Here is a 25,012-nt window from a genome sequence, read left to right as displayed (position 1 = left end):
AGGAAAGGTATGTAATCTCCTTGCTCCAGCACAGTGAACAACCAGCACGTTTACTGAACAGAAATGGATGCTGAAAGGGGATTTGTGTTCCAGAGCATCGTCTCTCAGTGCCAGGATGCAGAGACATCCCCCAAGCCTCACAGTGCTAAACACAGACTGCAGATCTACAAGTACATGGGTTAATGCAGACCTGTCTGTGCCATTCTACACCAAATGATGCGGTGAGCAATAAAACAAAACAGCTCACTTCTTTTTCAGGCTTGCCACATGACACTGATTTTCTCCATGCTGTAGAACAGCTGGCACACAGCAAACGCTTAGGGACAGCGTGGGGCAAATCTTAAGGATGCAGCAATACAGATCCCACGAGCTGAGTGAGGGGCTGTGCTGGAAACTACACAGAGAAGCTGCAAAACCACTCAGGAAAAAAAAAATACAAGCAAGACAGAAAGAATGAAAACATCACCAATCAGAGCACGGTTTGAGGGCAAAATCCCAAGGAAAGGAAAAGGTCCTTCTGACAGCAGCACTCCTCTGCAGGAGCAGTGGAATTGGGGCCCTGCCAGTGCCCATTTGGCCCCTGGGTGCTCTTTAATCTGATGCCATGAGTTTTTCAAGCGTGCTGATTCCCCCCACAGCCTGCTGCCAACCAACTGATGGTTTACACTGCTAACAGCTCCCAAGGAGGAGAACTGCTGAAAAGCAGTGGGAATATTTACTTTCTGCTGCTAATGCGAGTCTCAAGCAATGGACTTCAAAAACCTTCTAACCTGCATGAAGGGAGCTACAAACCGAGCCTGGCTGAGCACAAAAAGAAGCTGCAGGATGTTGTTCCATGGGGAGAAACAGCCAAACTACAGCACATCCTCAGTGCAGAGCTCTGAAAGGTGGCTGAGCCACAGCACTGCCTGCAGGGAGGGACAGAGCCTGAGAAGCCACAGCCAGCAGGATTGTTTGCTTGGAAGAGCTGAAAGAATGAAAGAAAAAAGGGGGAAAAAAAAGGAAAAAACAGAAAGACAAAGGAAACTGACTGTGAGCTGGTTGTCTCTGCCTTATTCCCATTCTCCACCACTTGACCTCTAACCTCTCTATGTGCACTGACATGCACTGGTGTGCGCACACATCCCTCTGACTGGATCACCTGTGGGCACTCAGGCACACTGTACAAAAGCACCTCTGGAAACTCCAGTGGATTAAATGCACACATTTTTGGCTCTCATTTTTTCTGGCCAGAGCTCAAAGTCCCACACAAACTGCTGCTCCTCTACTGAAGCAGCCCAGGCACTGCTAAGCTGCAGCTCCATGCACTTCCCTACGCTTCCACCAGTGATACAGAAATGGAGCCACATGGAGGAGTAAGTGCTTGTTATTGTTTGCCTTGACACTTAGGGAAGCATTGCAGGGTTGGCCTACCTCGCTATTTCACATTGTCCCATCATTACCCACTGTCAAACTTTGCTTTGCAATTACTCATCTCTCAGGGGAGCGAGAAGTAGCAATTCCTCCCAAGAAATAATAGCAACCGACCAAAATGAGCTGATTGCGTGGATACGTCAGCAAATGAGACAAGAACAGTTCCTGGTTGTATTATCCTTAAATCACTGCCTGCTGGTGGCTGTGCCTGCAATTAACCATCAGCTGCAAGGGGCAATGAGCACCCAGCCCTCCTCCTGTTCAACTCCTTGGTCAGAGCATCACACCAGCACCACGCACTTCTGCTGTTGGCAGGGAGGTGACACAGTAACTGCATCCCACCCAATAACATTGTGTTTGAGGATCCCAAAGAGTCGTTGGGAAGGTAAACAGTTACAGTGGTGAACAATGCTGTGGCAGTGCCTGTGATTAAGGGACAGACAGCATTATAATTATAAACCAGTAACTTCAGCAGCTGACAGTTCAGCTGTACAGCAGGCACGTTAAAATGAGATTGGCAGTTCCATGCTCGTAGACCAGCAATTAAAGTTTCAGGGAGAATTAGCAAGAAGTACAAAAAATAAGGTATGTTTCTTGCCTACCTAATGCTCTGGGGAAATTTCAGCAAGATCTTTATTTTATTTATTTATTTTATCCCTAGCTCAATGTGTTTTGGCTACCTCTCCTTATATTAAACTAGTCTCATCAAGTTCTCACTCCTCCTCCTTGAACAGGCTGCATTTTGCTTTTAAAACCATAAAATCAACTATTGAAAACACCTTATTCCATTTTTTTTCTGATTAGAAGAAAGCCCCTCCACCAAACCTTGTAGCTGCACACATTAGAAGACTGATAGCAAACTCCGATCCCATTCACTTGCTCTGCACATCCAGCTCTCCAGGTGACACACGATTCTTATTTGCCTACATCCAGCTCATTGCTCAAGCTTTCAGTGTCATATTCTAAGAATAGAAATAGCAACTTAGTTTCCTAATCAAGACTAAACCTGAAGAATTTATCTTCCTGGCACATGGCACTCTCCCTGCTAACGTCCCTGCCTGGCACTTAAAACAGCGCTCACATCCCCACATCCCTGAGCTCCTGAGTAGGAAAGGAAAGCAGAAGCAGGGGAACAATTGCTGTTCTCTGCTTGTATGGTCTTATATTTAGTGTTTTATACACAGGCACAACACATTAACATCAGGGAAGCACATTTCTGCCCCATGTTTTCTCTTATTCTGCTCTCTTCCCAGGGCATGAGAGCAACTCCTAAATGAAATTTATACGTGTGCATATAGATAGATACATGTGAGAAACTTTCTAATAAAAAGAGGATAACTGATGCCACAGGAAATTATGAATAGATGCATGCATACAAGCACATTCAGACACATCCTGATCCCTCAAAGCCTTCCAATTTCTGGAAGGAAATCCTAATAAAGAAGGGCAACATCCCTCTGCCAGTTTATGCTCCAACCAAGAGCTCAGCAGCAAGGAATGGGGTGAGTGCACACCCAGGCACTTCTCATGAGCCCCAGTACAAGAGGACAAGTCATAAGATGACACAGATGTATGAATAACTTGTCTTTGGTAGTACAGCTACTCTGGAATAATATTTACCCTTCAGTAATGAAAAGTAGTGCATTATGTTTGGACTAGCTGATCTTAGAGGTCTTTTCCAACCTTAATGAGTCAGTGGAATAACAGTTCTGTGCTAGCTGAAGATAAGTTTTGTATTAAAAGCCAACATCAGAGCCCACACCCAGTCCCAGCTATTGGTGCCACCGCAACGTTTCAGATGAGCTCATATACAGGGGGATCCTGTCGGATTGGAGCCACAGGAGGTAAACCAGTAGATTGAAGACGTTAAATGTATTTCTTTACTAATGGGACTGATGCTGTTCAAAGCTGCCATAAAAATTCAGCATGAAGGCTATAAACCCCATGAGCTTAGGGAGCTCTTCATGATCACTCAACCTTTAAGCAGATACAAAGGAAATCTTTTCTCTGCCTCTCTCTGAATGTATCCATCTCCTCGGGAGCAAGTAAAAGACTTATAGAGAAAACTTGATAAAATTCCTGAAACAGCTCATTAATTCCAGTCACTTCAGCAACGACCTCCCCACCACTTGTAGCTCTCAAAAAGGTTATAGAATGCCTTAGTAAGGATGAATCCTGTTCATTAGCCGTTTCCCTGCGCTTACATATTCATACTATCTGGCCTTGTTAAGTGTAGAAATCTATTCTATTTTAATATATTGTTAACAGGCTTTCTTTCTTTTTTTCTAGTTCCATAAAGTTTGTGACATTCCCAAGCTCCTCAGAGGCTCTATGCATGTTATGCTTTTGCCTCTGTTCTGGCTGCAGAGTCAGGAACTTCTGCACTAACCCACCTCTCCTGCATTTAGGGGGGATCAAATGTTAAAAGGTAGCATGCCAACTCATAACCTGGACAGGGTGATGAGGATAGGAAATCACAATCCCAAGTAGCACAACCTGCAGCACAACCCAAGTAGCCACGACTGACTGTCATGCAATTCCAAACCAGAAAGGTTTGGCACCAGCAGGTAACCCACCACCAAAGCAGCCTTTGTTCTTCAAGGCAGAGAGTTCTGCTGACTTGTTGGACTGTAACGGAGCTGGTTGAAATGTCTCAGCTGTGCAGCACTGAGCAATGTGGAGTTTTCCTTTCAAACAGAAGTTCTGAGGGGCATTGGGCAGAGGAGATGTGCTGTAGAAAAATCTCACTCTCTAAAACAATAAAAATTTGGGATTTCCATGAAAATGAGGCCTATTTTGCTGTTAACTGCATATAACCATGTAATACCCTGAAATAAGAAATGCAATTTTCTGCCTTTTTGATCAGCTCCCAAAGTTAACAGCCGCACAAGCACTGAATCCTTTCAGAAACCCTGCACAAATATTCCCCTTATGCATCTTACTGTATCTGACTACTCAGCCAAAGCAGCTGCACAAAACATTAGCAGCTGATCTGAGCTAATTCAATCGTTCTGATGAGGCTGCAAGGGAAGAATCAGAGACAGAACTACAAGGGAGCTCCCGTATACTAAACCTCCTCTGGCAATGGGACACATCACAAAGCGGGACCTGCCCCAACCACAGCTGCTGCTGCCCTCAGTGAGGTCACACCATCATGACATCACTTCACGATGAGCTCCTGCTGGCGTTTATAACCCAATATATATAAGCCCAGATACAACTCACTCTCCAAGAATACCTGCAACAAAACACTCAGCATCTGTTACAGCTCCTTCACTTTTCCAGGATGCTGTTCTGATGACCTGGGGACAGCAGAGCCAGATCCAGCATTCTTTAAACCAAAGCTGACCTCAGTGCTGTTGAATCTGAGCCTGCCCTCCAGACCCCACTGCTACATCAACGTGAGGCTGACATAAGAGAGAGCAGAAACACGATTCATCACTTTTAGGAGCCACTTTGCCGTGTTTTTCAAGAATCATGACACACTCAGCTGAATTTTACCAAGAAATCAATTACCTACCAGCTATTCTATGTATCAAAATAGATTTCCAGGGAAGTAAATCATCCTCACCTTGCTAATGCTGGTAGCACCAAGCCCATCTGCAGGAGCACATTTCCCATTAGGATGGATGGCAATGTATGAACCCGTACAGCTGACAGACTTTTACAGAGGATAATTACAGAGATTGCTGGAATATCAGTTACTTTGACATGTTAATGGTGTCTTTTTAATCAGATACATAGGCAGAGAGGTGATAGCAAACAATGCAGTAGATGCTGAGCTGATTTGCCATCACCAGGACAGACCCCCAGGGTGCTCTGTTCTGCCAAAGAGCAGCCCACCCTTTGAGCAGGACCAAGGCTGAAGCACAACTATGATGCCATAAGGCCCCTCACTGCAAGACATTGAGGCCCTGGAGGGTGTCTGAAGGAGGGTAATGAAGCTGTGAAGGGGCTTTAATTTATGACTCCACCCACGTGCATCTCATTGCCCACCCAGCATTAACAGCAGGGCACTCTGGACACTGCAGCAGTGACACTGCCACATGTCCCATCCAACATATCCCATTTCCCAGAATGGATGCTGCCTCGGTGTTTATCCACTGTCCGACATCAGTCCCATTGTTCTCTATGGGGAGGCCAGAAGTATACAAGTATATACTTATAACACATGAGCACACAGCCTGCCTATGCTTTGCTTCTCTTTTTTTACCCAAACAGGAATAACAGTACATGGCACAGAGGTGCTGGCCCTAAAATCTCCTGTTGCTAAGATTTAGGAAGGGAAAGCCCTCCTCTCCTTACTGCCTGCAGTTGAGCTGCTCTGCTGAGCAAAAGAAAGACAATCTGCTTTCATACAGACATAAAATTGCTCTGAGTGACATTAGGGAAAACAATGCAGTTTCTTAGCGATCTGTAGTATTAGACACTGCAAGCAATTTTCTCTGATGGAGTTTGACAACTTTGTCCAAAAAAAATTAGATTTCTGGAAGCTACAAATAGTCTTCAACAGAAACAGATTTAAATACAAACCAAAGTCCCTCACGCTGCTGTAAATCACAAGGGAAACATAATTCATTTGCAGCAGTTTTCAACAAGAAAACTTGGCAGCCTTTCAGCGAGTTTCATAATTGCTCTATTTTAAACTCCAGCTTGAAAACGCTCGAGATTGCTTTTAGTTTTATTGAAAGGTTAATTTCACACCTCCAGAAAAATACCAGCTTTCCATTAGATCTAACGGAGTGTTAAATCGAAAATTACAGACCCTTCATGCAAACACGCCAGGTTTGGTGGGTTTCTATCCCATATTGCTTTTCTTTCCCTCCCAGTGAAGGAACAGCCGTGTTTGAGGCTGCCCCCATTGCTCACAAATAGGGCTGAAGGGATGTGGCTGCTGGGTATCGTTCCCCTGGGACGAGTTCAGAGCCAAAATCCCAATCCTTCGTGTTTGTAGCAATAGCAATCCCTGATGGACACAGACACCTCATGACTCCCGAAAACATAACTGGGCAACAAGTGTGTGTGTGCCTATGGATAGGGCGTATAAGAGAAAGAAGTTCGTGCAGCTGTGGGCACAAGGAAAGCCATTAGGAAAGCACGTTGATATTGCCTTCAAAAAAACTACGATTCAGTTCTACGGGGAAAAAAGTCACACTGAGTTTAAATAGTTTAAATTCAATTTCACCAGAAATCATTTGCCAAGGGAAGAGAGGGAGGCAGGGGGTAACTGTCATAGAATCATTTGAGATGGCAGGGACCTATAAAAGCCAACTGATCCAACTCCCTGCAATGAACAGGGACACCTACAGCTCCATCAGGTGCTCAGAGCCCATCCAGCCTGACCTTGAGTATTCCCAGGACCAGGGCATCCACCACCTCTCTGGGCAATCCCTGTGATTCCTGGCGCCATGGCTCAGTGCAAGGCTCAGGGTGAGTGCATGGTGCTCCCTGAGCAGCCCCAGTGCTGCTGTGATCTCCCTGGGCTTGTGGGGTACTGGGAGCACATGGAGTGAACCAAGCCATAGCTTTACCAGGAACGTTGCACATTTATGGGATGCTGCCTTCAGGTTCATTGGTAACAATTTCATCACTACTTATATAATCATAGAACAGCACAGGTCAGAAAGAACCTCGAAGTGTCCCCAGGTACAACAATTCATGAGAAAAAGGAGCCCTAATAAGGTTCTCTAACACCCTGCTCAAAGGCATTTCTAAAGAGGGAGACATCTGAAGTATCTGAGGCAGTGGCACAGCCACCCAGAGAGCTGCGGGTGCCTCATTCCTTCAGGTGTCCAAGGCCAGGCTGGACGTGCCCCTCAGCAGAGGGCTAGAACTGGATGATCTTTAAGGTCCCTTCCAACCATTCTATGATTCCATGACATTTGGAATGCAATGCAGAGAGGTGAGGCACCAGTAAAACAACTGAGCTTCCTTTAGCTGATCCCCTTCTTGTTTTAAACAAGTTTGTAGCTTCTCCCCATAATTATTAAAATAAATAACTTGGTTGTCTGAGATGCCCTTGTCTAGAAACAGCAGGAAGAAAAAAAAAAACAAAAACCACACGGCTTATGAAAGAAGCTCCTGCCTTTGTGAAAAATAAGCTTCCTTTTAACATTTGCAAGTTATCAGCACTGCGAGGATCCTGGCAGGGGTGAGCCATTCTGCAGGAGATGGATGGGCAATTGCCGAACAAAGGCTCGTGCAATTTGGCTGAGAATGTAGGAAAAAATAATTCAGTCATCAGTGAGAGCACCTGCAGGCATCCCTCTGCACATCCCAGGTGAGCGCCATCGCTCATCAGAAGGCAGATAACCTTTATGCTTCCATCTGACATTCAGCCCCTGGCCTTTAGAATCACTGCTCTTCCGATCTTCCCCGTGTAAATCATCACACTTCCCCTTTTTATGATATTCTAATTAAGAAAACTGTGATAACAGTAACTAATTATGTCCATAACACATTTTGAAGCGATCTCTCTGCCTGTCAACACTCAGAGCTGGAGTCTAAACTTTGGCAAATGTCCCAGCGCCAAAAAAGGGTACGGAGCAGGATGCCATAACCTCCTGTCATTAATCTTGGATAAAGAAGTTCCCATGAACAATCAGCGACTTGTTTGCCATCAGCTTCCCACATCCTGCTACAACTTCTCTGATACAGCCTCACCATGCTCTTCTAATAGCTCTCTCTCTCAAGCATAATCACTGCCTTTTTATCATCCCGCTTTCTTGAGTGAACAATACCTATTCAGAATCAAGCACAAGGATGCACTGCGAGCAGCATTTCATCTATTAGGAGATGTGGAACTGCACCCATCCTTTAAAACACAACAAATGAATCAAACAGATTACGACACTTCCCCAGACACACACAAAGCTGTCATGTTTTCCAGCTGAAACACCGAGGCTGCAGCATTTTTCTTCCAGCAAGCAGAGCTGCTGAGGGTGCTGCACTGTGGAGAACACAGGGGAGCTTGAATGCAGAGTTTTCAGAAGTCAACACAACCAATGGGAGATGCCTCAATTTACTGTCATTGCCAGTGGGTTTCCTGCATCTCAGGTGCCTCCATCTCCTCCTGCACTAGGAAAACCCCCAGCCTGGAGCCACAGCTCCCACTCCTTTGTCAATCCTAATGGGGATGGCTGCTCCCTCCCATGGCCACAGCCATTCCAAATGATCCAGTCTTGGCAGCTGGAGCCATGCAGACAACTGCACTGGGGGTTGTCACATTCACCTGTAGGAGAACTTTCCCCTCACTTGATCAATTGATAGCAAATTTGGGATCCAAATCCCATTATGACATCTTTGGCCATTAAGTTTACACTAATAGAAAATTGGCTGACATACCAGATTTCCTACAGCAAAATGAGATGTGAGCTGTTGGAATGCCACAGCCCTGGGCTGTACCAAGTAAATCCATCACCCCGATGGGTAGCAGCATCTGCCTGGGTGGTGGTCAGTGACAATCTGGGGAGTTTCAGTCTTTGAGCCATGTCAGGACTGCAGGTAAATTGATTGCATAGACACCTGTGGTCTACAGAATGCACAAGAAGGAACATAAAAAAGTGCCGGCTGCTTGTTTTATTTCAAGGCCTGTGAGATCACAATGACATTGGAGAGCAACAAGCAGCCACTTTGCAGGACCTCTCTTTATGAGGTTCTGTTTTTGGCAGTGCTACCAGGGGACAAAGCTCAGCAGTTTTCAGCTGAGCTGTTTTGGCAGGGACTGAGCTGCTCTGCAGCACTGCTCACACAGCACCTGGCAACAGGTTTGCATCCTCCTGAGCATGCTACAATTACAGACAAGCTATAAGCCATTTCTTCTGGATCAGCTTTTACCATGTCTAACACAGACATATCCTCCATGACATTTAGAAAGCAGAGTTTATTAAAAGGACCAGATAATGAGCCCATCAACAGTGCTAATTTCACCTAAGCTATCATGGTTAAAAAATGCATAGCTCTTTCCATGCCAACAGGTGCAATGCAGTGGCTTAGAAACAGCAAGGACAAATCACAGCCCAGTGTAGCAGCCTCCGGGTGGCTGCTCAGGGCACTCCTACATCTTTTACAGATCCTTTAGGAGGGAACAAACACCCATTCCTCCGTGGTGCAGGATGCTGAGAGCCCTTGGAAAGATCACAGTGGAAAAGCACAAGTTTTGCTGAGAAGCCATTGCTGGAGTCCAAATCACAGAGGTTGGAGGGGACCTCAAGAGATCATCAAGTCCAGCCCCCTGCTAAAGCAGGTACCCTATGCTAGAGTGCACAGGTAAGTGTCCAAAGGGGTCTCAAGTATCTCCATAGAAGGAGACTCCACAACCTCTCTGTACAGCAGGAAGCAACTTAACACCTGCTCCTTTGGCAAACCATAGACTCACATTTGTGTTAGGGAATTATTAGCTTTATTAATAATTGAAGTATTATTCAGATGCCATGGAAAGATTGGCATTTCTGAGAGATGCTCACAAACTGTCTGAGCTTTAATGTGTACCTCCTTATTTAAAGTTTACACAAGAAATATGGCATCTACCATTCTCTTGTCCATAAAATATTTATCTCTTTCATCAGTGGGATGGTTTAGATCAAAGCCAGAAGGCAGGAATGATTCCAGTGAACTGTCTGCAAACTGTCCCCTGTCTGGAGGGCGCCCATCCAGAAGCAATGAGCTGTTGACCACTCATAGACAAAAATAAATACAAAAGTGCCATGTAAATGACTGCTTATTGAGATCTAATTTGCAGCTTATCACCTGGCTGTGCCAGCTCCCGTAGAGGGCTGCCACCAGGTTCCTGATGGATGGTGCTGCTGTCATCATCCCAGTCCTGTGTGAAAAGCCATTAATGCTCGTGCTGCTGCTGTCCAAAGCCTTTGAGTTCTTTGCACCGAGGAGCACAGGCAGCACGGCTTGATTTAGAAAAGGCAGAGAAACCTTCCATGAGAAAACCACGCAGCTGACCTCTTCCACAGAAGGTCCCATCTGCACTAACTTCACACCACGAATGTCTATTGAGACACGATTTCATTCATATATTAAGCCATATATTTGAATATTTTCATATATATTAAAATCCGATTCACAATCCTTTCGGGATAAGCTTTTTAAGCGATAACCCCCACTTACAAAGTCCACCTTCTGGATGAGTGTTAAGACACTAGCATACTCAAGGCAGCCCAAGAAGATGTCTGCACAGTTTCAAGCACAAGCCAAAAGTCTGTGTTAAGAACTAAAAGAGTAGAAACAGTGCAATTGTGAACAACAGCAATGACTGTCCTGCTCCCTTTTCAGGAATTGGGGGGAAATAAAGAACTCATACACAGAGCAGGTGCAAAATCGGCTAAGTTTGAGATTCCTGCAGTGATCTGTCTGGGTAAAGGTTATTTAATTTAGCGAGATACGTTGTACTCAAGTGTTTAAATTAGAAACCTGCTCCGAGCTGAGGATCTGTGATTAGGCGAAGAAGAGAGCAGTAATCACTTGGAGTGCTGCACACAAGGGGCAAGCAGCCCCACAGAATCCCTAATTTCTAACCTATTTATGCACTGCAGAACCACACACCTTAATGGTTTAAATATTCCTCTGTATGCCAAATGACTAAATGCTGCTTGGATGAGCAGGCAGCCATTTGCAGTCAGGTCATTTGTCTTTCAAAATAGCAACAGAGCAATCTTGTCCTGGCTGTCTGGAGCCACTCTCTCTAGGTACTGCATCCCAAAGTGCTTCGATCTATGCAACCTGAGGATGTGCTGTGGGCAACTTCAAGCAGGAAAGCTATAAAATTGCTTCTCGACATGCGAACCGCCATCGTTATCGTGTGCTGTGAAAGTACCAACACATCACCACACGGAGACCACAGAGAGCTGCTCCTAGAAATGTAATCAATGTTTCCTCTATCCCAGAAACAAACCTCTATTTCTATAAGTAATGTGTGGGATGCGAGAGCCACTCAAGAGCTGATAACACACTAGTAAGAGTCAACCAGAAAAAAGAGAAGGAATTAGATTTACTTTAGTTAGAGCAAAACTGGTCTGTATCCATCACCTTTGACTTGGATTTCATGGTGGAGTCAAAAGTGGTCTCAGCCTTTTTTTTTTTTTTTGCTACGCTTTTAATAAAATACACTGCAGTGCTGTATTGCACTGAGCTACAGGCACATCTTAACACCCCATGCAACCAGCCAGGACTTAGCTATAACTATGGATAGGACACAAATCTATCCTGAGCACTGGGTGCAGACTCCCAGCCTGCTCCTATCACACACCCAGTCCCATCACAGAGGGTGAAGAGAAATGAGAAGCCACAAACATCTTACTTGTAGGCCAACACAAGCACTGCTGTTCTCAATATAGCTGTTTTAAGGAAATCAGCATGTGCTACTCTCAGCAGCGCAGCTGAAGTCTGTTGTATCAGCAGACAGATCTTTGCCTCCTGATGCTGCTCTATTAGCATGTCTTATGTTAACTCATCAAATTAAGAACCCTGTGGGAAACCAGAGAAAACTTGGAAAAAGAAATTAAGGATCACATGCAGCTTCACGTTGGATACTGGTACAAATGGGCATTGATGGGAAAGAACTAAGCAGGTGGGCTCCCCAGCACCACAGCCACAGCCAGCCAGGAGCTGGGCTCCTGCCCTCAGCAGAGAGGGCTTCAGGTGGAATGGTACACTTGGTGTTAAAGCATTAGCTCCAACTGGTGGCTGTTAGCAGCACCATTAATGCAGCAAGCACCTGCAAACAAGGCACTGGGTGCAGCACTATGGCCAGCAGGCTGTTAGTGCAGCTCACAGAAACCAACTGGATCTTGGGCCCTATATTTCTAGACACGGTCCCCAGTCCCAGCCCATCCCTCCCCAAGGGGCCATTAGCTAATGAGTAATTGAGAGACGTGATTTCAGATCAGTATGTCAGAGCTCCCTTGAGCACACATCACATGGGACCAGGGCTTGACTCCCACCACACACACCTGTGAAAGGGTCTCTTGAGGGAAGGTGACTTCTGTGGTAATTACCTTTGGGAAGATGCAGTTACAACACAGTGGCATATTACAGTAGAAATGGCAAAGCAGCAGGTCTCTGCTATTATCAGGGCTCCCTAAAAATTAATGGGCTGTGTTAAAGTGTAGGAGTTTCTGAACAACAAAGCAGTGAACCGTGGCAGGATAATAACAACAACAAAATCACAACTCTCATGAAATATTTGAGATGTTTGGGATTCTGGCTACAGTGAGGAGAAGGGAAGAAGAGAGAGATTAAGTTACAAAGAAAATGTAACAATGTGGTTTTGAGTTCTTTACACTCATACCACCAGTATGTTGCCCTCAGCTCACAACAAATACTGTTCCAAAACGCAACCCACAACTGCCCAGAACAGATAACCTCTTTCTCATTGAGATCAGCACTACAGAGATGAGAACGGACTGACACAGTACTGAACTTCAGGAGAGAAATCTGGGATGGGAGCAAGGGCATGAATACTTTTTGGCCTTTGACACCCAACAAACCAGAGGAAAGCTTTGTTGAGAAGAACATCACGAACAACTCCACTCAACAACATTTTAATTCCAAAAGGCTTTTGACAAAGCCCCTCTCCAAGGCACTTAAAGCTGCTAGAATGTCACAGGATAAGAGTAAGTATCCTTTAATGCATTAATAATAAGAAGGATTAAAAAAATCAAGGGTAGGAATAATCCCCAGCTTTCAGAGGAGGAAGAAAGCCAGGCTGCTCCCTATAGTCATCATCTAAAAAGTCATTTGATGGCAGGAATTTATAAGGAAGACAGGTCAGGATAGCAGATGATCTTCTGTACATATACATGTATATACACATACCTGTAAAGGAGCAGACACCAACCCTGCAGCCTGCTCAGCACACCTCACCACTCTCCCAAGACTGAGGAAGAAGAGCATGTTCTTTCCATCAGCATTTTCAAGCTGATTGAGTACACTCTGCAGCTGAGAGCTCCTCGTTAGAGCATCTAAGGATGATGCCAGCTGCTATACACACACTTTTCCTCTAACCTAGCTCTGCTACAAGAGCAGCTCTTGCATTGCTCTGGCAAGGATAAAGAAAACCCTACAGTTTCCCAATGCTTTCAAGGGCTACAATAAATATTTGAGAAGAATTAATTGCTGGTCTTTCATTTGATATGCTTACCTACCCATTCTGTTGCATACACTTAAGCACTGCCAGCATTGCTCCTCCTCAGGGTACATTCAGCTGAAGACTTCAGGTGCTCATTAATTAATGCCTAATTTGCATGGGCCTCTGCTTAAAATTCTCATACAAAATTACTCTCAAATCGTGCTCTGTTTTTAGCTGAGTTGAATTCAAGTACTGAAACACTAGAAGAGGAATGACAAATTGGAGAGTGAATGTGCAGGTAATAAAGCTTTTTTGTTCCTCAGAGGCTCTGCAGTAACTTTGGGTCATGCATGGTACAAGCATGAATTCAGAGAAGAGATAAAGAAGGTTGTGAAGACTGAGTCTCCCAAAAACACAGGCTATGAGCTGCTGATAGAAACAAACAACTGATATTTAAAAGTTCTTGTTGGGTTGGGTATTAACATGAGGTTTTCCAACAAAATCCAGAAACATCCTCTAGGAATGAGAGATTTTTACCAGAGAAGAAAAGAAGGGCTTCTCTGTATCTTTTAACTACTGTCTATGTTGTCCAGTGTTAATACAGGATTTGACAAAGCCACCTCTAATACAATCTGTTTTTAATTTGTGGTCTTTATTACAGCTTATTGTAGCTGCCTAGTTAAAGTTTGTCAGGGAGGTAATCAGCCTTATTTCTGTAGTGAGAGCAGTTGAATAAGAAGGTAATTCTGCAATTTGTTTTCTTAAATTAATTAGGCAAAATCCTATAAAACCCTCTGAGTGGGGTCATGAACCCGAACAAACTGTGGCAATATCTGCAGTGTCTTGAGAAAGGAGACCACCTGTTAGTGGTCTTCCTTTGGCGTAGAGTCATACCTGCCAAGCACAGCAGTATTTGCACCTTATCAGGAGCAACCCACCACATGAGGCTTAACCTGAGTGACTATTAGAACGTGCTGCTTCCAAACAAACCCCAGAAGAGCATCAGGTGGAAGCTGGACACATATATAGAATTAAGTCAAGAAACATCCAGTAAAAGATGTGGGAAATGAGTTGGCATTTGTACACAGACTTCCTCTGACAGCTCAGAAGTCAAAGCAGACCAGCATGTATTCCTGTAAAAAGAATCAGAGGAATAGATGGAGGGCTCTGGGACTCCTTTTGGAGAAGGAAAGGTCTCAGCACTGGGCTGTAGATCTTTCTGCATGTCTCCACTGTAGGAATACTTGGTTCATTTCCAGTACTCTGCTTGATTCTTCAGACTGAAGCAGAGAGCAAACATTCATGAAATAACCAAGCCAAAAGTTATGTTGGCTTTAGCTGCCTTCCCAGCGAGCTCGCTGCTTGGTAGCATTGACTGACCCCTTACTGAGCCCTACAGAAATCATGAGCAGTAAGGAAAGGCTTGTGCAAAGATCGCTCACTGTGACTTGCTGTCTTCTGCTCTGGTGACACAAAGTGCCCTGAAGCTGAGCAGCTGCTGCTTGCTGCTGGGAGGTTGTGAGGATAGAAAAGCTTCTGGGATCCTGCATGTCATTTATTGATCACCTCAGGTCAAACAGGGCTTGATTTCACCCACTGATGAGCTTCTACATCCATTTAGGCTGCTGGTTTCACTGGAGGGCGTGAAACAAGTCTGCCCAAGGATCCTGGCCCCTCATTGATTTCAGCAGCGCGTAATGTGCCTCGTGCATCTCCAGACAAAATAAATGAATCTAGAAAACAGCAGCTGAGGAGAGTAGATCATGGAGAAAGAGGAAGGAGGAAGAAGTTGCGCTCAACCCAGCTTGTGTTTTGGCTCAGAAGTGATTGCCACTGCCCAAGTTGGCTTTTTTAATACCTTTGAATGGGAGGAACAAGGAAAGAGGCACTGCACCAATTGTGCACAATGAGCACAGAATCAGTGAGGTTAGAAAAGACCAAAATGATCACAAAGCCCAGCCATCAACCCATCCCCACAAAATCATTTCCCTCAGTGCCATGTCTGCCCTTTCCTTGGACACCTCCAGGGAGATTCTGCTGCAGACACCCAGCACTGGCCTAGGGCTGCTCCCATGAATTGCTTTATTTTCATTTTGGGGATCACATTTTCACTTCCTTATTACGTGTCAGAGATTGAGACAGACTCTTGTTGTGGATGTGCATAACATAAACTCACTCCTACAATAACAATGAATAAAAGATAAGTCCTGTGGCTCTGAATCTATCTAAGTCTAATGGTTGATTTGTGCAGTTGGGGATTAGAAAGACAGCCTGATGTATCTGCTGCTGAATGCAGTGCACTGTTTGCCTTTGCTAGAGGAGGTCTCAGAGCTATAAACACTTGTGGGGTGAGGGAGCAGCAGACGAGCAAGGAGGGAAGATGTAGCTCCACCAGAAACCATGTAAACTACTGTCTGCAGTAAACGTCAGTACAGGAATTAAAAGCTGTCGCTTCAGAGTGCCATAAAAAACACCACTTCTTTATCTAGCTTCCCTGACTGAGCTCAAAACAAAGAGATTTTCTTTCTTCCATCGGTGTGTCAGAGTACTCCTTTGTGGCTCACAAACTGCAGCACTTTGGAGAGAACATAATTCTGGGACAGAGCTTGTCATCTGCTCTGAAGCGAGCTCCCAGGGCTGGAGGGGAGTTACCTGTTGTGGTGGACTATGAAGTTCTATTCAATACAAAGAAATTAACAAACACCTTGAGGTGAGGAGGCACAGAGCAACATATCCCTCAGACTGTAAGGATTCAGCCCCAGAGTCAGACTGTCCCAACCTTCCAGGTCTAGTGGGCTGCAGATTTAAGGCCAAACGAAGTAAAAACCTATTGACCTGGGTATGCTAATTTGAGTATGAGAATGACTCTACCCTCCTGAGCCAAAGACCTGAGGATGAAGCTTTCAGTCCAGCTCTCCCTGACCCCTATTTCTCATCTGACAGTCATTTGGAAGCACACAGACCTGCAAGTATGATTCAGAGCTTTTAGAATAGAACTTAAAACTGAGATCCAAAGCCTGCAGAGCTTCCCAAGCCCAAGCCCACAAAGGTCAGGTGTTGACTAGCTACTCTTCAAGCTGCCTTCACTTCAAGGGGGGGGATCAGCAATTGAAAATCAGCTACGGGATGTTCACACTTGCAGAGGAGACTGTAGATCTCATCAATTTAGCTGCCTGCCGACTCCTTAGCACTTGCGTGGGCTCTGCTATGAGAAATCAATGATGAACTCCCATCGCTTCCAATAGGAGCAAGCTAGGAACAAAATAAAGCACAACGGTAGCCTTTTAAGCAAGCTTTTAGCCAGCTCCCCAAGGATGCAGCCAGACATGATGTCTGTGCCAGATCAGCTTCAAAGCTGTCAGCCGAGAGTGCTCGGGGCAGCCGCAAATAGCCTGAGCTAATAAAAGAGCATCTTCCACAGCCGAACTGCGAACTTCTGCCTGCCACAGTCTATAAGGAGATGCTGGGGCTCTCAGAATCATTAAGGTTGGAAGAGACCACTAAGATCATCTGGCTCAACCATCACCCACTCCCACCATGCTCTCCAACCACGTCCCTTAGTGTCACATCTCCATGGTCTTGAATACCTCCAGGGTTGATGATGACTCCACTGTTTCCCTGGGCAGCCTGTGCCACTGCCTCACCACTCTCTGAAAAAGAACTTTCTTCTAATACCCAATCTGGGACCCATCTAAGACCCATTCTAAGACCCATCCTCCCAGTGCATCCCCCCACTTTACAGCATCAGGCAGGGCTCTCAAAGACAAACGTAGATCGAGCCTTGCACACCCCATTGATGCTGTTCAGAGACAACCAAGACCCTCCTGTGAAGCTCTGGCACCCAACTCCAGCTCTGCTACACGCACACTGTTTCTCTGCACCTCTGATTCCCTTCTGACCATCTCAATATTGAGTTATGTTTCCGACTCTGGTTTTCTGCTGTGCTTTGCACAAAGGCTTTTGATAGAAGCCAGGCACCCTGAACACTCGTGCATCACACCAGCTGCATTAGAATATGAAGGGTTTGCACGTGATGAGATGACAGAGTGAACTGATCTGATAAAAGGCTCTTAAGTCATTAACTCAAGTCATGCAAGATTAAGAAACATTTCAGCAATAACAGAAACTGTGTTAGGGCCCTAGCAACTTCAAAGAACACTTTCTTAATTGGCTTCACAGTATTGTTCCTTTTGCCTTTTGTTGTAACTGAGGGATATTAAGAAATTCATCATTTCAAAGCCATCAGTAGCTCTCAAACAAGCTTTTCAAGGCTGTGTTATGTTTTCTGTACTTCTGTAATAAGAAAAGCCTTCTAGGAACTCACTTTCAATCCATCCTTCTACCTGCTTATGTTGTACAGTTCCACAGATATTCTGCCTGGGCTGAAAACAAGGGGCTGGAGGAAGAGTCTGGGGGCATGTTACCAGCATGAAACAACAATACTGCTGAAGGTGGAGCTACCAGATTAAATCCTCACTTTAACCTGTGAATATTCCACCTCCAGACGACATCCAGCCCTGGGATCAGCCCCATGGAGCACCCCCTTGCCTGCTGAGTTCCCTTCTGAAACCCATTCAACACTCCTCTCAGCTCCATCCCACATTGCACAACGAAGCAGACCCATCCTCTCAGAACATCTGGCTGCCAGCTCCCTGCTGCAGCTTGTCTTTCTTCACACCAAAATCTATTACAAGCCATCCTCTTAGCTCTGAGAACATTACGACCCTTTTTCATGTCAAGGAGTTAAAGCCTGTTACTCAGCTGTCACTAATTTCTCCTCTTTTAGCACCAAACTATTTGACCCCTTCCTGTTTAAAGAATCATGTACCAAAGCTAAATAGTTGTTGTTGTCCTCTTTTCCAACTAGGAAGAAAAGGAAATCAAAGGGGTTGCTGGCTCTGTTAACAAACCGATGTTTCACTAGGTTCCCTTTGCCCATCATCCTTTCACTTAACCAGCCCTTATCTGCTTTTTTTCCTCACATTTTCATGAAACCATGGACTCAGTGGATACATGGGGTTACATGGACCTATCTCATCCCTTGGTCACACAAGCAAACCACTGCAAACACTGGACTTGAAATTACTTCCATAGAGGTCACCCATTGAACTGGTCATCCTGGAGGAGGAAATAAAAACAAATGCATCAATGAACAAAGCTCCATTCAGGCTTAGCAGTGGGTTGCCAAGAGAATGAACTCAAGCCAATGTTTACCAAAAGCTGCAGCAGATTTTTCTCGGCTGCCAACCAGAAGCCCCATCAATACTTCCCCATCAGCACTCAGGGCTGCAGCTCCCGGAGCAGCACGAGCCCCAACCAGCACATCACCTACAGGTAGCGGGTTTGGGCAAGGCTTTATTCCATTTCAAAGGCAACAGCAGAAGGGATGCAACACTCAGCGTTAGCTCTGAGTGCGTTTCACCCCTGCTTTCCTTACAAAGCACCCATCATTTTGTGCATTTCACATTTCTGATCTCCTGCAGCAGGTCAGACAGCAGAGCGAGGCTGACCAGTGAGACCATGAAATCTTCAAAATCAATTTTTTTCTCTGGTTCTTCATCCAGGGCAGAAATGATTTCCTGGTACTTCGGTTTGTCTTCCTGGCCCTGTGGAGAATCATCAATGAGAAAAACAACATTAAGCACAAAGCTCCTTTTTTACTGCATCACCTGTTATAAAAACCAACCAGCAAAACAAAAACCCCCCAACAAAGCAAGACGTCTCTGTATCTTCCTATTTGGATTTTCAAGTCCACACTCACACTACTTTTGCCTGAAGATATCCCAAGAAACTCCACCAGAAATATTGAACAACCATCTGAATCCAGAACAGCCTTTAGAAGATGCCCATGACATGATCTTGTTATTCTTAGAAGGAAAGTTATCATCAGGAATATTTTTAGTCCTAACCATCTCTCTCACTTAACTGGTTAAAAACAAACAAACAAACAACACACACACAAACCCTCAACCCAAACCAAAAAAGGCACTAGTTTTACAAACGTATTTTTACCACTTTATGAAGTTCCTGCTCTTTTTGTTTTTTTAGAGATGGATGGGAGGAGCTTTCCATGCCCTGCTGCTCACTGGTAGGATATGTAATTCTGCAGCATGGGGATGACCCTCCTGGTATCCAGTCGGTGCTCTGGCAAACTACCAGCCACTTAATCAACTGCAATTGGTTTCTTATCCCATACATGCACAGAGACTTGTCATCATCCAAGGGCTTGTTTCCTTATTGCTTTTGCAATCACAGTAGTTTATTAGCAAGAGCTCAAGCAGGTGTAACAACATTGGTTTATTGTTGTCACTCCTCAGTGAGCCCCGTTTTCTTGCTTTATATTGAGACAACATGTAGTCAACTAAAAATGCTCTCACCAAACCTAGTGACATCTCACCTGGGATTACCCCATGGATGGATGCACACACAGCAGTGGAACAGAGACGAGGGTGCTCAAACTCACTCACCTGTATGAATCTTGAGAACTGGGTTTGCAGCAGGTTCTTGGTTTCAGCTTTGCTGAGTTTGCCCTCAGGGTCAGCGGAGTTGTTATACACCAGTGCAGCAGTAGCAAAAGCTTTTTCAAGGTCTGAGCCTTTTTCTAGAGCTAGGGGGAAAAAGAAGTTACCAGCCTATCAGAAAAAGCAGAGTTTGTGATATAATTGAAAGGAATCTGTTAGAAGCATCCTGAGTAGGTAGGAATCAGTGTCATTTCATTAAAGTTAATGAGCCTGAAAGTGTCTATACCCACAGAGGACCTAGCCTAGATTTTATATGGAGTGGGCCAGCTCCATACCTCCTGTCCCACACCTGAGTGCAGGTTTTATCACAGCTGAGATATGCCGGGTAGGGAAAGGAGTTAGGGTGAGGCCTGTCTGGGTACTCCAAAGGGACCTGGGCAGGCTTTGGCTCCCAAGGACCTCTGGTAGGAAAACATAGCCCAACTGGTAAGCATCAGCAGCAGAGCTGTACACAAGCTTTGTGATGTATTTGGAATTTTGGCTAAAATATTTGGCTGCGTTCATCCCCTTGCTCCTAAACCACAACTGGAAGACCATACGCTCCCTGCTCACAGCTACTGTCAGAATGTATAAATGCTGGGGGTGGAGGCCCTTACCTTTTATTGATGCCAGCTGCTTGGAAATAGGTATGCTGAAGGGAGAGAGAAGAGAGGAACAGTTGTCACCTGATGCATACATATACTTTCTCTGTAAATGACCTAGCTCATTTTTACTGTATTTAATCCCCCAGAATCCCAAGATTTCCCAAGGAAGACCAACATCCTCGGGATGCTTATGGATAGACCCCCTTCCCTGCAAGGACAGGCTGACAGAGCTGGGGCTGTTCAGATGCTCATTGAATTACCAGAGAGAGGCATGGTAACCTCTGTTAAGTCCCAGAAAGCTACTTGCAGGAATACACACCCAGATAATGACTTCCTAGCAGAAATCACCATAGATGCAAAAAGCAAAGCCATCACTCACCGCTTGGACATGCCTGCTGTAGCCGGAGGGCTCTTCGTGGTGGGTGCAGGGTTGACAGAGTAGTGCTTGGTGCTGGGGACGCTGGCTCTGCAGCCGCACATTGCGCTTGTGATCAGCGTTTGTGATCTCTAAGCAACTCCAGCAACAGCAAACAGGTGGTTGCAAGCTCGGCTCTGTACAAGCAGCCTGCCCACAGCCGTGCCCCATCAATAATGGAAGCACTACCTGGTGATCACAGGACTAGTAAACCCTCGGGATTAAAGCAGCCAGTGCGAGGTGGGGCTAAGGGGCTGGTTTTATTTTATTTATTGGCACAAATTTTGCTATTAGAAAACACACTGCCTACTTCCTTGCAGATCCTTTCCTAGAGGTGTCTGGGCAGGGAATGACCTAAAGCACTGAGCAGCTGCTTTCATCCCACTGTGGCTGGTGAAAGGCAGGGACCACATCGATCTCATCCAGCACATCCTTCTAGGGAAAGGATACAGGGTGATGTCAAAACTTCCCAGGATGAGTCCTTATGTAACAGGACACATAAAGGAGACTGCAACAGATGGCCTAGAGAATTAAAATGTTTTCCTCATTTAGTAGAAGCTAAATTACCAAAGGCTAATGAATAAGGATGTTCACCACCTTACTGTTCGTGGATTTTAATTATCTTAAAAAGCATGGGAAAAGAGAACCTTTAATTTTCCATCTAAGAGTGTCATTACTCAAACAATTCGGGGCCTTTTTCTGAGAGGTTTAAGCTGTCTTAGATCTCTAGCGCATTCTTTAGGACTGGCTCATGAATAAAACAGAGCCTGTAATTGCAATGACGCAGCCAAAACACATATAATCAATGCTCATTATCCCATCAATTAACACACTAAAATTAAACAAGAATACAGCCTTAGTAATCTGCCATCAGCTTTAAAAAAAAATAAAAAGCCCTGATATCATGTTGAAGTGATAATTCCCCTTTACATCTGTTGAACCCTACAAGAAGGCATGAAAAGCCTTACAATCCTGGTTAATCCATAGAATAGAAACGCTTGGGCTTAGCAGCATCCAAGGTAGAAATGAGAGCGAGGAGCAGACCCTGTTGCATGTTTATCAGCTCTAGGCAGAGCCAGTTCCTGGGTTTTGGGCTCTTTCCACTGTCAATCAGATTTCAGCTCAGTTGTTTGTTTTTTTTTCTCTGTAATTTAACCAACTTCGAGAGTCTGAGCTCTACAACAGGTGATTCGCTTTGCTGGGGCATTAACAAGTTCAGGCAAGCCTGGGCTACACTCTCTCTCTCCAGGATATATTAGTTAGTGTACAAAGTGTGTTAGTGCACTACAGATACTGGGTAGCACAAGGCTAACCTTTGCCTTTGCACATGATCAGCTTTGAAGACAGTGAGATTTGGGCTGTACGTGTTGATGGTCAGCAAGGTGTGCAGGGAGTGGGGCCATCTGTTCTGCATCTATCTCGATACACTCAACGTGTGAGATATCCAGGTGATCCCATCAGACAACTTTTAGCACATTTCACATGTTAACAATATTGTCTGCGTAAAACAGGCAACCTGATACCTACCTCTATGGGAGCGCCGTGTGCGGTTCAGTTCAGCTTTCACAGGCATTATTGCCCTCACTTCCTTCTTGGTGCTTTGCCAGAGTTTTCCCCTTCCTTCCATGTGCTTTCTGCCATTCAAGATGACACATTATGACTCAGTGGGGCAGCAGACAGAGGCAGGTGTGGACTTGCCTGTGCTGAGTCAGGCAAGAGATGGGGGCACAGGGGAGTGCCCAAAGCCATAGGTGCACCCACACCATCATCCACTTAGCTGTCACTCCTTCAGTAAACCCTCAGTAGCTCCTCGCTGACTTGCATGGGGACATTTCAGAGTGGATGTTTTACTTAGAAACAGGGGCACAAATAAAAAAAGGAGCTGTATAGAAGGAGGGTGAAGCCAACACCAGCCTCCTGCTGAGGCTTTCTGATTGCCGGCATTGAACTCACCTGCTGCTAAGCATCATGAAAACTAAACCTTGAGCCACTGCCAAACCTGACCTTCAGAGCAGCTGAGCAGGAGGCATGAGCACCTCAGCCCATCTCCTCAGCATGTGTGTAGCTCTCAACTGAGCCTGAGTTTGAGCTCTGGGGTCAGGAATGAATAAAATATTAACTAATCCCACCGCTGGTGAAATACCATTTAAGCAAAGATACTAGAAACAGGCTGTCTGCAAGGAAACATCCTTAGTCATTGCACATCCAGGCACTCTTCAGATATGGCATGTAATGTTGGTCAGAATAGAGCTGCCCAGAAGCAGAGGGTTGCAGAGCTCCCTGGGCACAGGCATCTTGCTCCCTCTTGCCTTTAAGATCTAACACAGAAGGGACAATCCCTGCAGTTTGGACACTGCGTTCATGTTCAGAGCAAAGCCTGCAAATATTATTGCCAAATAATTTCCCCTCTGAGACATGTTTCATTATGGAAAGATTAGGCTTTAAAAAGGTAACGATACTCATTAAAAAAAAAGAACAAACCCTAAAATTTTATTAAAGAAAGCCACAACAATAGAAACGTGAGGAAAGAAGCTGGTTGTTAAATGAAACCAAAGGGATGCTCCACTTCCTCAAACATTAAAACTTTATACCAAAACACTCACGAAATCATAACGTTTAACCTAGAGATGTATGACATTGATGGATGATGGGGGCACTCAGCACCACCTATTAATGCTGAAATGCAAATTATTGCTGCTCTTAGAAAATTCCAGGAGGAAAAGCTCTTGGTGTTAATAGCAGGGGAGAATAGAAAGTAATCCTGAAAAAGAATGGCTAAGTTAGGGAGAGCGTAAACTGTCCATTCACATGTACAGAGGTTTAGATTCAAGTCTGCCTCCAATCTAGTAGACAGAAGACTAAATGCATGTGACATGACTGCATTGAGATCACCTACAGGTTAGAAATAATTAACCCCATCAGGCAATTGCAGTATGAATCCATGCAACAGGAGCAGGAACTTTCCCCAAGTCTCAGCCATCACAGATGCTCTGGTATTGGCAGCTCAGTGGCTGCAATGAAGGAGATTTTATCAATCAGGAAAGTACAAATTTGCTCCTGTCTAGGTAGGTAGCTGAGAAATGGTTTAAAAAGAGAAACACATGGGAAAGCAGGAGGGACAGCACAGAAGACCATGTTTTTTTTTCCCGGACTGACCTAGTTATTTAACTAACTGGCAGAGATACTCACTAATGATGAAGGAAAGCACTCAGTCTGCCAGCAGCAGAGGATGCTAGAGTTTACTTAGCTGTTTGTCTTAAAAAAAGGAAGCATCAGATAAAGTCTTTTCTCTCGCTGCTCAACATTCTGCTACACAGCCACTCTTCTCAGTTCAAATAAATTCCAGTTCCTCAACGCTTGCCAAAGGATGTGATAAGCTTTGAACCCAGAAAAAGAGAGGGGAAGCACTCAGAAATATATTCTTATGTAACACAGGCAAGCACGAGTACCATTTTTGTTTTCACTTTTGCTGCAGCCATAGTGCATTAATCTGAGAAGATGTAGATGAAAAGCTTTTTCATCCCTGCTAATTCACAGCAAAGACATCCCTGGAGGATGTATGGGACAACAACCAGCTCATCTGTTCTGTGTGGCAGCAGGGACATAGACTATCTGTGGTCAACCCAGTAGGGAAAGGGACAAGTCTTCCATGAGAACATGAGCCTCTGTCACTACTCAACTTTTCCACCAGCTCTGCCTTTTACGAGACAACCTTTGCTTAGATTAGGTGTTACATAAATAAGAAGTCATGTCTTACTTCCAACCCTGGTCTTGTATCAGGAACAGCCCTTTCTCAGGGGTAACCCTTGAGATCTGGAAAGCCACAGTTCTGTGCTCATGTGGTTACAAGCATTTCAGCTTGTTTGAAATGGGGAATGAACCTAAGCAAAACTCAAGTTTCTGACCCTAAGCACTGCATAGAGAAGTTGGCAAATGCGACCCTGCTCACATATGGCAAATCTGATGAAGTTGGATCACCCAAAAAAGCCTCTCTACTTCT

At 45.0% G+C, this 25,012-nt stretch overlaps 1 protein-coding gene across 1 annotated transcript; it reads right to left on the bottom strand.

Moving 5' to 3' along the window:
- Positions 1–18,827: 18,827 nt before the first annotated feature.
- On the bottom strand, positions 18,828–21,207 carry SNTN (sentan, cilia apical structure protein). The gene is made up of 4 exons (XM_015874844.2): positions 20,977–21,207; positions 20,610–20,644; positions 19,960–20,099; positions 18,828–19,098 (listed from the first exon to the last, which is right to left on the bottom strand). The coding sequence occupies exons 1-4, from the start codon at positions 21,075–21,077 to the stop codon at positions 18,940–18,942; spliced, it is 435 nt and encodes a 144-aa protein (XP_015730330.1). The 5' UTR covers positions 21,078–21,207; the 3' UTR covers positions 18,828–18,939.
- Positions 21,208–25,012: the final 3,805 nt, after the last annotated feature.

Source organism: Coturnix japonica, chromosome 12 (assembly GCF_001577835.2).
Source record: "Coturnix japonica isolate 7356 chromosome 12, Coturnix japonica 2.1, whole genome shotgun sequence".
NCBI classification, from domain to species: Eukaryota; Metazoa; Chordata; class Aves; order Galliformes; family Phasianidae; genus Coturnix; species Coturnix japonica.
This window is presented reverse-complemented; position numbering and strand designations above follow the sequence as displayed.